We start from the raw sequence: 13084 nt of genomic DNA on the forward strand, positions 1-13084 counted from the left end.
AAAATCCAATGGTTCAATACTAAATTCACTATTGTTAATGTTAAGCTTACTATATAAAGAAAAAACGTGATAGATGTTACCCCTTTAAAGATAAGGACTAAAATGATTCCTGTGACCAGAATTTGGTCACTTTATATAGCCGCAGCGTCCCACTTGTGAACAGAAATTGGTCACTGTGACCAAATATTGTTCTAGACTTAGACTTTATTCTGTTTTGTGTGCTGAATCCTCTTTCGCACTGTACACTGGTCATGGGAATGACAACACAGCACTTTAGGAGCATAACAATGTTGGTAATTCCCCTTCACCAGAATCCGTAGAACCTGAGTCACACTCATTTTGCTGAAGCTGCCTTTCACGAGACGTTTGTAAGTCTGAAACTCACTGCGGGCATTTTCCTTCTGTGGCAGATGCATTTTGAAGTGTTCAACAAGTTTGTCAAGTTCATCAAGTCCATACTTGGTCACCGACTCTGCCTCAGAGATGTTGGAGGGAATCAGAACTTTCATGCATTCTAGTATGTTAGTGTCACAAAAACGATCAATCAGGTTGTCTGTTAACTTCTGTATGTACTGATGCCCAATACTGTCCAACACATGTTTCTGTTGAGTGTAGTATCTCAGCTCTGGTGTGTACCCAACATTTTCATCATCGTCCTCGCCATCACTGGCATCAATGTCACTCTCAGTGAAATCCTTGAAATGGATGTCCTGCTGTATCTGTTCATTTACTGAATTACAGTCCGACTCTGACAGTGGTCTACTGTAGGTCACTTTCTGGTCACCAACGTGCACAAACTTCGATAACTTTTCCACAAAAGCACCACTATAAGAGTTGATAGAGAAAAGAAAAGATGAAAGAGAAAATTTGGCCTGTCTTGCATTACTGTTTTTATTCTGTGGCGCCTCAGTAATGTGTTATGCATGCATAATTGACAGACCTTTCATAATGACATATTGAAATAGAAACTTTTAATTATTTCTTATGTTCATCAAGTATTTTAGTGAAATTGTATCATGGTATTGTCTGTACTTTTCAAAAAGAGACAGTTTGCAACAATTATATTTCTGATTTTGAACCAGACTTCGCCTCAAATTCCAGCTGCGTTATGAATTTTGCTGCTTATGCAATATGCATACCAATTGCTCAAAACATACATTTGAAAACATGCATTCACGGCATGCCATCACGCCATACCCATTTCTATAATTTTAGTCGAAAAACACACCCCATAAAATCAACACACCCCTATATTCCCATATATCGGAAGTTACCCCCCCCTGGGAGTTGGACATTCATTCACTTTAATATTATATTATGAATAATGTTTGCCATATTTATGTTTGATGTTATTGTAATATCAACTAGCTATTGTATTGAACAATATAAGAAAATTATCACGTATGTAAATCAATGTGATAGGATGTGGTGTTAATGTGTAATTGCCAATTGTTTATTCAAGCTTAACCATGACAGTGACATATGTTCATTGCAATAATATATAGGTGACTTCATATAATATGCTTACTTTAAAATGCGCATATGAATTCTTGGTAATCAGTTATGTGAATTGTTAATACCTGAGCAAGATGTGCGTCTGTCTTGTTTAAACTTGATCAGAATGTTTGTCTGGACACAATCTAGGCTTGAATCTGGGAAAGTACGTCCAAAAACTAGACTACTAGGTCAAATCTTTAATATCTTTTTATCTCTTTAAAAGCCACATATATTACTCAGTATTGATGACACTTGGTTAGAAAATAATTGTATTAACATTTTCTAGGCTGAGTTTGATTCTGGATTATATATGTCCAAAAACTAGGTAAACAAGTCAAAGCTTAGTAAAACCTTTAAACCCTTCTAGATGCCACATGTATGACCCAGTCTTAATGAAACTTGGTGAGAATGTCTATCTTGACAATATTTATGGTTAATTTGAATCTGGTTTGTGTGTCTATACACTAGTGTAAGAAAATATTAACCACTGTACTGGAAACATTTATGAATCAAGCTTTATAATATTTTGTCAGAATGTTCATCTTGAAAAAAAAATTGAATCTGGGTCATGTGCATCCAAAAGAAAAATCTTTATTTAAAATCCAACAAAAAAACTTGTTACCACTGTAGAGGTCATATTTATGAATCAATCTTGATGAAACTGGGTCAGAATCTTGACAACATCAAGGTCATGTTCGAACCTTGGTCAAGTGGGATTAAACATTTGATCACTAGGTCAAGTCATTCAAAATTGGTTTCTGTAATAGAACAGTGCTGAGGTAATTCTATTTTTTTCAGGCTTCCAGTATCTGTTGATTACATTGAACATTATTGTCTAAGAGGAATTATCTTTGTCAAATGTTGTCATAATTGCAATACTCAGTACCAATTTCTGCTGTTGGGTGACCCGGGCTTAAAGCCTGGCCACCTTTCTTGTGTTTGCATTCCTGTATGGCAGTTGGTACTGAGTATTGTTTACTAAGTAGATCTGGTTAACTTCTTGAAAGCAAGGGTTGCTTCGTACCTTATCGTGCTGATCAGTAAGCTGTTCCGGGGCTATCCTAGACGCATATTTCATAAGACCCATTAAATATTACAGCCGCTCAATTCCAGTGTTAAGTGTGAAACCGTAGCACCTGCTGAACATGTCTGTGTCATTAACACGCACATCTCATACTATTTCCCCAGGGCGGTGCTGACCAGGGTATGCTGCACAGCGTTATGGATTATGGTACGGTTGGAAATAGGGCACTTGTGCAGAGGATGAGTAGAGAGACGAACATGGTGCGTATATACACTGGCCCACTCAGCCAGGAACACGAGTTTGTCTCCGTGGAGGCTGAGAAAGTCACGACTGCTGATGATATTTTGAAGACTGCGTGCGTCAAGATGATGCTGCACAGCGTTATGGATTACGAACTGGCGGAGGTGTTCAGTACAGGAGGTCAACTATGCAAGGAACGGAGGCTCGAGGATGGCGAAAACCCAGTAAGGATACAACTGCTTTGGCCAAAGATTGTTAATGCAGATCACGACAGACTCAGTGGTGGGGGCTACACTGGCTACAGATTCTACATTCGCAAGAAAACCCTGGAAAATCCACACAGGACTTCCGGCTGGGTGGAATACAATGAGCCCAACCCCATGAACAACTTCTTGACAGCATTTCTTAAGCCGCCAATCATCAATAAGGAGTATTCCGATCTGTGTAACCTGCCAGACTTCAATGAAAGAACCCTGTTAGATAATATAAAATCTAGGTTTTTGAATTCAAACATTTATACGTATGTTGGCTCAATTCTTATAGCAGTAAACCCGTATAAGTTCTTTCCATTATATAATCCAAAGTATGTTAAACTTTATCAGAGTAAGCGACTCGGGGAGATGCCCCCACATATATTCGCGATTGCAGATGCTGCATTTTATACAATGCTACGGAACAAAAGTAATCAGTGTATTGTGATATCGGGTGAGTCTGGAAGTGGGAAAACAGAGAGCACCAACCTCTTGCTGCATCATCTGACAGCCCTTAGTCACAAGGGGCTTCACGGGAGCGGAGTTGAGCAGACCATACTAGGGGCTGGCCCTGTCTTAGAGGTTGGTTCATATTGTTGTTTTTTTTTAGTTGAATAAGTATATATTTTTTTACAAATGACTAACTAAAACTCCTTTTCAAAGTTTATGTTTTTTTATTAGTTAAATTTCAACTTTTAGTTCATTGGCCTATCCAGCTGTATTTACTGAACCTTAGTTATTACAGTATAAAAAACACTTTCATTCTCTATTTTAAAGTGTTGTTATACAAAAATAACACAAATTTCAAAATGTTGGTTTAAACGACAGAAACTTACCAGATTCGAACGACCTCCTTGCCCAATTTTCAAAATAGTGAAGAAACAAGATTATGAGCTGCAAACATTACATAGATTAAAAAGGTTACACACATTTTCATTTTAATAGTGTAGTTTACTTCATAAGTTCAGGAATGTTGTAATCAGGCAAGCATTTGACACGCTTACTTCACACATTTTTTTGACAAGTTAAATAAAACAAGAAATATCTTTAAAAAAGATATACGGCGTAAATTGTTTAATGAATGAGATCAAGGATAGCGTATGTCTTTTTCTGTGCAGTTCTTAGCTGCATCACACGCAGTACGGGATGTTACGCGGAGTTTTCGCGGCTTATTTTACATTATAACATATTTCTGGTCATAAACCTATAGATACAAAACAGAAAACCAAAAGAAGAATGGAAGTGAAATTTAAACATATGAGTCAACCGGCCACACGAGAAGTATCCGTATTTATAGGCGCGTTCTTCAAACAAACCTGTTTTAGTGGTTTGTCGGGCATTGCTATTTGATTCGATTATTAACAGTATCAAGAATCATCGTGCTCATGCTTAAAGTGATATTATGGGCATTTTGCACTGTTGAATTGAGCTGAAAAGAATTAACAGGTCAAAATAGTTAGTTAAAATGTGGTTACTGATCAATTATCTTCAACTCACCTTGCTACCAGTTGTTTATAAAAATATATTTTATATTCGATATTCTTACGTGACCCACCCAGTCCTGTAAGCCGAAATGATCCGGTAAACAATATTGTGTCTTTGTGTCGTATGAACAAATCTGCACTAAAACTAAATTTAGGTTCAACTCGTAAACGCATGATCAGTTGTCAAACGAAAGTACGGTTGATATTCAAATGCATTATTTTTCTCTTTCTGGTATATTGTTTTAGTATGTTTATGCTGCATGAATTAATATAAGTGTATATGAAGTAGAAACATCAAAAATAATCAACGGTTGCGATAGACACCTATAAACTGTTACATGCTCATAATATCACTTTAGTACATTAGGCAATATGGTGGAATAATTATTGTTAAACTTATCAAAAATAATATTTATCATTGTATTGTTGAAAACACATTAAGAATCTATTATTGACATACCATAATTATATTGCTGAATATCTTCATTTAACATATTTCTGGTCTAAAGAAAATTCCAGGTCACCTAGTTCACGGATAGCGTCTTTATTATATAACAATTATTTTACTGGCCGCGAACTCCGGTGATGACCTGTATATAAACTCTGAATGTCCGCGAATTGACCCGAAAACTCGCGGGTTGAAATGCAATGCTTTAAAGTGAGGCCTCGCTTCCACTGCTCTTTATACTTTTACATGTTAACATGTTGACAGGAATATGGAAGTAAGTTCTAAATATGAGAACATAGCCTTTTAAGTATAAACGCTTTTGCGCTGGTAATACTCTGAAAATAAAAGGTGTACGCACAAACTGTATTGATGTCGAGAATTGAGTGTAAAACTGTTCTATCTATTAAGCCTTTTCATTAGAGATAAAATTGTTTCATACAGTAAAACAGTGTTACAAAGACGCGGATATGTTTCCAATGTTCTGGTGGTATACTCAAATCAGCCAATGGAATAAATGAAGTGTATTCATTCGTACCTAGCCGCGGAAAATTTTATTATCCCCACGCTTTTTGAAAAAAAGGTGGGGATATTGTGGTTATCTCCGCCGTCCGTCCGTCCGTCCGTCCGTCTGTCTGTCTGTCCGTCCGTCCTGGCCACTATCTCCTCCTACACTAAAAGCACTAGAACCTTGAAACTTACACACATGGTAGCTATGAGCATATGTGCGACCCTGCACTATTTGGAATTTTGATCTGACCCCTGGGTCAAAAGTTATAGCGGTTGGGGTGGGGCCGCGTCAGAAATTATCACTCATTTTTTTAGGTTATTTTACATTTACTTCTTTATTTCTACACCGATTCACTTCAAATTGATACTGGACCTCTCTTATGACAATACGGTCAATCTCAACCATGCATGGCCCCATTCCCAACCCTGGGGCGCCCCGCCCACATAGGCCACACCCACAAAAAATTTCCATTTACTATATTTTTTTCATTTCTACACGGATTCACTTCAAATTGATACTGAACTTTTGTTATGACATTAGGGTCAATCTCAACTATGCATGGCCCCAATCCCAACCCTGGGGCGCCCGCCCACATAGGCCACACCCACCAAAAAATTCCATTTACTTTAACTTTTTTATTTCTACACGGATTCACTTCGAATTGATACTGAACGAGAACTCTTATGACATTAGGGTCAATCTCAACTATGCATGGCCCCATAACCAACCCTGGGGCCCCGCCCACATAGACCACACCCACCCAAAATTGCCTTTACTATAATTTCTTCATTTCTACACCGATTCACTTCAAATTGATATTGAACTTCTCTTATGACAATACAGTCAATCTCAACTATGCATGGCCCCATTACCAACCCTGGGGCGCCCCGCCCACATAGACCACACCCACCCAAAATTGCCTTTTACTATAATTTCTTCATTTCTACACCGATTCACTTCAAATTGATACTGAACCTCTCTTATGACAATACGGTCAATCTCAACTATGCATGGCCCCATTACCAACCCTGGGGCCCCGCCCACATAGACCACACCCGCCCAAAATTGCCTTTTACTATAATTTCTTTATTTCTACACCGATTCACTTCAAATTGATACTGAACTTCTCTTATGACAATACGGTCAATCTCAACTATGCATGGCACAATTACCAACCCTGGGGCGCCCTGCCCACATATGTCACACCCACCCAAAATTGCCTTTTACTATAACTTCTTCATTTCTACACCAATTCACTTCTAATTGATGATGAACTTCTCTTATGACAATACGGTCAATCTCAGCTATGCATGGCCCCATTACCAACCCTGGGGCACACCTAGGTCAAACATTCGGCGTGGGGATACGCGTCGGCCTCTGCCGCGCCATTTCTAGTTTGAATTGTATTGGACACTTACAAAGGTCAGGCTAAGGTGAAAAGCTGGCTTAATACAGCTTACGCCGAAAAACACGGTATAAATTGTGAGCGTCAGATCTCTTATTACAAACTTGTATCCAAAAATATGTAAATATGAGTGAACTGAGGATGTTACTGCAGATCAATCAAGAGTTGTGTACTGACAAGACATCATTTCATGTTGATAAGGTCAAAGCACCAAAATAACATCATGCAACTGGTCAGTCAATTAATATGTTGTATTAACACGCTGATTTTTTTCTTACACATGTATGAGATTATAATAAAATAGTTTTATAATTGGTAGCATTCATTGAAAACAAGATATATTTTGTGATAAATTGTAAGATGCAATAAGAAAATGAAATAAAGAATCGGGATTGTTTCTTCCACACATGATTTAATTAAATCAGAAACACCTTTGAAATTATTATCCCCCGCCATAGGTGGAAGGATATTTTTTTGTTTTGGCGTTGTCCGTCCATCTGTCTTTTTGTCCGTCCGGCACTTTTGTGTCCGGAGCCATATCTTGGAAGTGCTTTGGCGGATTTCATTGAAACTTGGTATGAGTATATATTATATTGATAAGAGGATGATGCACCCAAATGGCATTGTACACCATCTATTAATAACGGAGTTATGGCCCTTAGTATCTTGAAAAAATGCTTTTTTGAGTGTCAATTACAGTGCTCCAGCTAGGATTTGAAATGGGCAGGGGGGACTTTTTTGTCAAAAGGGCACTTTGGACGCGCAGTACTTTGTCAAAAGGGCACTTTCGAGCGCGCATGCTTCCTCTTGCATGTTTATTTATTTGTTATTAATAATTGTTAGACTATATTATTCTCATATATTAAACAATTCAAATATAATGTCAGCAATGAGGAATAAATGAGGCAAAATGCAAATCTGGGATGACAGTTGATGATGCACATGCATTAAGCCTGGTTTTCCCAGAAAGCAGCTAAAATGCTTTACATTGAGGTAGTGGTAATTCTGACAGTCCTTCATTAATTTTCTTGAAGGCTCAACCAAGCTGGTGTTGATACACACTTCTCACATGGTGTGTGGAATGTGATCTTGATTAATTGTTTGGGCTGAATGCTTGTATGAGAGCAAACTGTTAATTAATGTCACCAGTGTCACTAAAGATTTGTTGTCATCTGAAGAGATGTGAGTTTGCTGTTCAAGACCAAAAACAAAAACTTAATTCCAGGCAATTATAAAAACACAACATTTTGCCGAAATTTAAATTAGCAGTTCAACCAAGCAGGCAAGAAGGAAATCAATGTTAGAAGCCCACCTATATCAAACTGATAATCTTACCAAGCCCGATTGAGAATTTACCAGTGCTTGGCAAATGCCAATTTTGACCGATTATTTTATCAGTTTATATATAACAATGGTATGCTCTTGTTTCATCACTTCACTGTTTTAAACTACAATATCACTTCCCTGTGCAAGTTGTTTGTCCAAAAACATGTAGAAAAGATAGCTCCCCCATTTTGTTTGTGTTTTTAGTCCATATTGTAGGTCTTAGCAAAACTTTTATCTTTTTTAAGCCAAAAATCCAGTATTGGCACATATTGCCTTCACATCTGTGCTATTGTTCTTATAACTTTCTAAGGGACTACAAATGGGTTAAAATACGTATCTAAGTGGTAAAGGGTTAAACCTGATTAAATCAAAATGCAGCGTTTTTTCCCAATCCAAAGGGGCCCGGCCCCATTCCCAAAATGGTTGGAAAAGAACACTGCATATGCGTAAGGTTTAGTCTGCACAGGCAAATCTGTGATGACACTTTCTGCCTAGACTGAAGTTTGGTTTAGAAGTGACTTCCATAAAATGAAAAATTCACCAATAATGGAAAGGCTATTCTGGAACGATACTTTACGCACATGCAATTACACAACTTTTCATATTGGAATCCCATTAATACTCATTTTTTATGTCACTTCATGTACATGGTGGTATCAATATTGATACCCTATCTGGTTACATCACTTTATAGCGGTTTAGGTTTGATCGTGCAAGATGGCCCATTGAAATCACTTTGTCCTGTCAATTTGTCATTTAAGAGGTGACGATGTAAACTCATTTAACCTATCGGCCATAAATTATTTTATCAGTCATTCTTAGGGTTGAATGTGTTGTCTCAGTGATTGACAGTATTGAAGGTTGTGTACTGAACAATAATTTGAAGTATTTTATATCTGAAAGATGTATATTGGAACAATGGTTGTCATATAAGTATTTTTCACTGTATGTAATACACTCAGTGTAATAATTGTATAATTATTATTGTAAAAACAAAATGAAATAATTACACCATTTACTGTTAAATAATTCTACAAAGCAGTTAACAGTCCGACATATAATCCCTCACAACCTACAAATGAGATTCAGAAGCAAAGTTTACAAAATTCCACAACCTGTTCACAATACATACTTATTAGAAGCAACAACTTGGAAATCATATGCTTATATATTAATCAATCTAGCTTTGTTTAACATAAATGTAAATCACAATGGTTCTGGTTATAGAAACTGCAACAGTTCAGCACATGGGATTGTTATTTACAAACATGTAGTGTACCAATTATTACATGGTGTTTTTGAGTTCAAATAATTGTAAAGTTTTGTTCACAGACATTCTATTAAAACAAATACAGTTGTTTGCTTATAATTAACTGACGTGAGCTGGATAGAAAAAACATCATTCACCCGGTTTCTAAATCGATCATATAAACAAAGTGCCTGTAAATGTTCCTAGAAGTCTCCTATGGGAGAGCATTGCTATAAACATGCTTTGAGGAACTATCAACATTACTGAGCTTTCAGCCAGGTTGCCAAAAGGAAGTGTCCATTTTCTGGGCTGCTCATCATAGACATGTAATAAATAATCTAAATTGATAGGTTGGCAAGACAACATTGTTTGCAATTACCGGGTACACTGTACCAATTGTATTGTTGATGTTCCTTCCACAGTGTTTGTTTTTCATCATTGGGGAGAAAGGTGGCGGGGGTCCATCAGATGATGAATTTCAATACAAGGGAATAAACCCTTAAAATCACTAAACCATGTAGTAGCATGAGAAATGTGTTAAAGTTTGAAATAATAAAAAACTCACAAAAAACAAGTAACGTGTTTATGTTCCGTTATTTCTAGAAAATTCATTTGCATATTTATACTCTTAAATTTATGTGATCTGTAATCCAATGTCGTGAAAAATCCATTTTATTATTGACTGACATCTGCAGAATATTTTAGTTTAAACTTGATGGATTAAAAAAAACTATAATATGAATTGCATAAAAACTTAAAACAAAAACATATTGTCTCGTTTCTTCAGGCATTTGGCAATGCAAAGACAGTACACAACAACAACTCCAGTCGGTTTGGAAAGTTTATCCAGGTCAACTACAAGGAGAATGGCATGGTCCATGGGTAAGTGATAAAATGGCATGGTCCTTGGGTAAGTGATATAAAAGCTTGGTCTGTGCATAAGTGATAAAATGGCATGGTCCGTGGGAAAAGTGATAAAAATGGCATGGTCAATGGTTAGTTATAAAATAGCATATCCATGGGTAAGTGATAAAATGGCATGGTCCATGGGTAAGTGATAAAATGGCATGGTCCATGGGTAAGTGATGCAATGGAATGGTCCATGGGTAAGTGATAAAATGGCATGGTCCATGGGTAAGTGATTAAATGGCATGGTCCATGGGTAAGTGATAAAATGGCATGGTCTGTGGGTAAGTTATAAAATGGCATGGTCCATGGGTAAGTGATTAAATGGCATGGTCCGTGGGTGAGTGATAAAAAAGCTTGATCTATTGGAAAGTTATAAAAAAGCATAGCTATTGGGAAAATGATATTACGTCATAGTCCATGGGTAAGTGATATAATAGGATTGTTAATTTGTAACGGATACACTTACATGATCCATGGGTAAGTGATATAATAGGATTGTTATGTGTAACTGATACACTTACATGATCCATGGGTAAGTGATGAAATATGAGTGTTCATGTGTTACTGATACACTTACATGATCCATTGGTAAGTGATGAAATATGAGTGTTCATGTGTAACTGATACACTTACATGATCCATGGGTAAGTGATATAATAGGATTGTTCATTTGTAACGGATACGCCTACATGATCCATTGGTAAGTGATGAAATATGAGTGTTCATGTGTAACTGATACACTTACATGATCCATGGGTAAGTGATGAAATAGGATTGTTAATGTGTAACTGATACACTTACATGATCCATTGATAAGTGATGAAATAGGATTGTTTATGTGTTACTGATATACTAATATGATCCATTGGTAAGTGATGAAATAGGATTGTTCATGTGTAACTGAGACACTTACATGATCCATGGGTAAGTGATGAAATATGAGTGTTCATGTGTAACGGATGCACTTACATGAATGATCCATGGGTACGTGCTGAAATAGGACTGTTCATGTGTAACTGATACACTTACATGATCCATGGGTAAGTGATGAAATATGAGTGTTCATGTGTAACTGATGTGTATCTCAGGGATTGACACTAACTTTTACAGATTGGTGTCCACAGGGAACCCTGCCTATTAAAATTACAGCAAAATCCTGGGAAAAACTGGTGTCCCTCACCAAAGTTTGGCGGTCTCGGGTTCCTGCGACACTGTTAGTGTCGAGGCCTGTAGTATCTTATATTCCAATCAAATTACCGGTACTCTTTTTGGTCCAGGGATCGATTTAGATTTTGGTACTGTTATTGAAGAGGACATTTCATTACTGCTGTGTTGCTGGACATATAATGACTAGGTATTTAATTATGATAATTATCATTCCTGAAGTTATTAACTCTTGATAGCATAATGTAGAGCACTTCTCTGCCAGTCTCTTCATGCTAAACAGTCCCCTGCGTAAACAAATGTAGTCATTATCTTCAACTACAGCTTCATCTTCTCAGTGGCAAAATATTTGGAATTGGTCCAGTAAGTTTCATAACTCAATTTCTTTGAACAGGTTGTGCAAATAAGTAATTAAGTTGTACTTAACTAGAAGGGGTAATTACTGGTGCTGTCTAGCTTGTCAATCAGCATGTAGCCATGTGTGTACCCCAGGCATGACTTGGGGCTGCCAAGTAGCTGCCATCAACAGATTCAGATAGTCCTAAACCTCCCCATGGCTATGTTTGTGACTTCTGTTTTCATTGTTGGAGAGGTCACAGAAGAAAGAAATTCAAACAGCTGTTATCTAATAAAAATTTCTTAATGTGTTTGGTAATTCATTCCCAGTCGCAATAGTAGTGTGTGTACATGTGTACATACCTTGATGCATTAGCTATGATCTTATAAAAATGAATTTCAGCTTTCCACAACTGTTCTGCATTTTGTTATATGTAATTACGGACAATATCTTTTGGAAGGAACAAGCCAATTGATATGTTTGTTCTCAAAGTTAATTAATGACCTTTCTGCTAGTTTAATCAATCAATACTTTGCTTTATTGCAGTGTTCAAGAATGAAGAATTATTCCTTCCTTAGGGATTGCATGTTAATGTTGATCTCACTATTTCCTAGTTTATCTTTGGTTGCATTTGCTTGTATATTGTGTTAAAAAATTTTGAGAAAATAAACTTGAGTGATGAGCACTTGACAAACATTGATATTAATTCATGACTTTGTGTTTTTTTTCAGGGCTATAGTTAGGAAATACCTGCTGGAGAAGTCAAGAATTGTTTCCCAGGCTGCCAACGAAAGGTACTTAATCATAAGGATGTATTTTAATGTTCTGGGTAGTTGGGTTCACTTTGAATCACCATCACTCACTTTCCAATGGACTAATGCAGCAGCTTATGTCAAGCGTTGAATCAACATCACTCACTTTCCAATGGACTGGTGCAGCAGCTTATGTCAAGCGTTGAATCACCATCACTCACTTTCCAATGGACTGATGCAGCAGCTTATGTCAAGCGGTGAATCACCATCACTCACTTTCCAATGGACTGATGCAGCAGCTTATGTCAAGCGTTGAATCACCATCACTCACTTTCCAATGGACTGATGCAGCAGCTTATGTCAAGCGTTGAATCACCATCACTCACTTTCCAATGGACTGATGCAGCAGCTTATGTCAATTGTTGAATCACCATCACTCACTTTCCAATGGACTGATGCAGCAGCTTATGTCAAGCGTTGAATCACCATC

The 13084-nt window shown here is 37.1% G+C and overlaps 1 protein-coding gene across 1 annotated transcript in view; it reads left to right on the forward strand.

The window, feature by feature from the left end:
- Positions 1-2708: 2708 nt before the first annotated feature.
- LOC127878006 (unconventional myosin-IXa-like) overlaps positions 2709-13084 on the forward strand; it is a 94004-nt gene continuing 83628 nt past the window's right edge. The window contains exons 1-3 of the mRNA XM_052424362.1: positions 2709-3594; positions 10220-10314; positions 12574-12636. Coding sequence (XP_052280322.1) covers positions 2719-3594; positions 10220-10314; positions 12574-12636 — 1034 coding nt within the window. The 5' untranslated portion in view covers positions 2709-2718. The remainder of the gene's footprint in view (positions 3595-10219; positions 10315-12573; positions 12637-13084) is intronic.

Source organism: Dreissena polymorpha, chromosome 4 (assembly GCF_020536995.1).
Source record: "Dreissena polymorpha isolate Duluth1 chromosome 4, UMN_Dpol_1.0, whole genome shotgun sequence".
In the NCBI taxonomy this organism is placed as follows: domain Eukaryota; kingdom Metazoa; phylum Mollusca; class Bivalvia; order Myida; family Dreissenidae; genus Dreissena; species Dreissena polymorpha.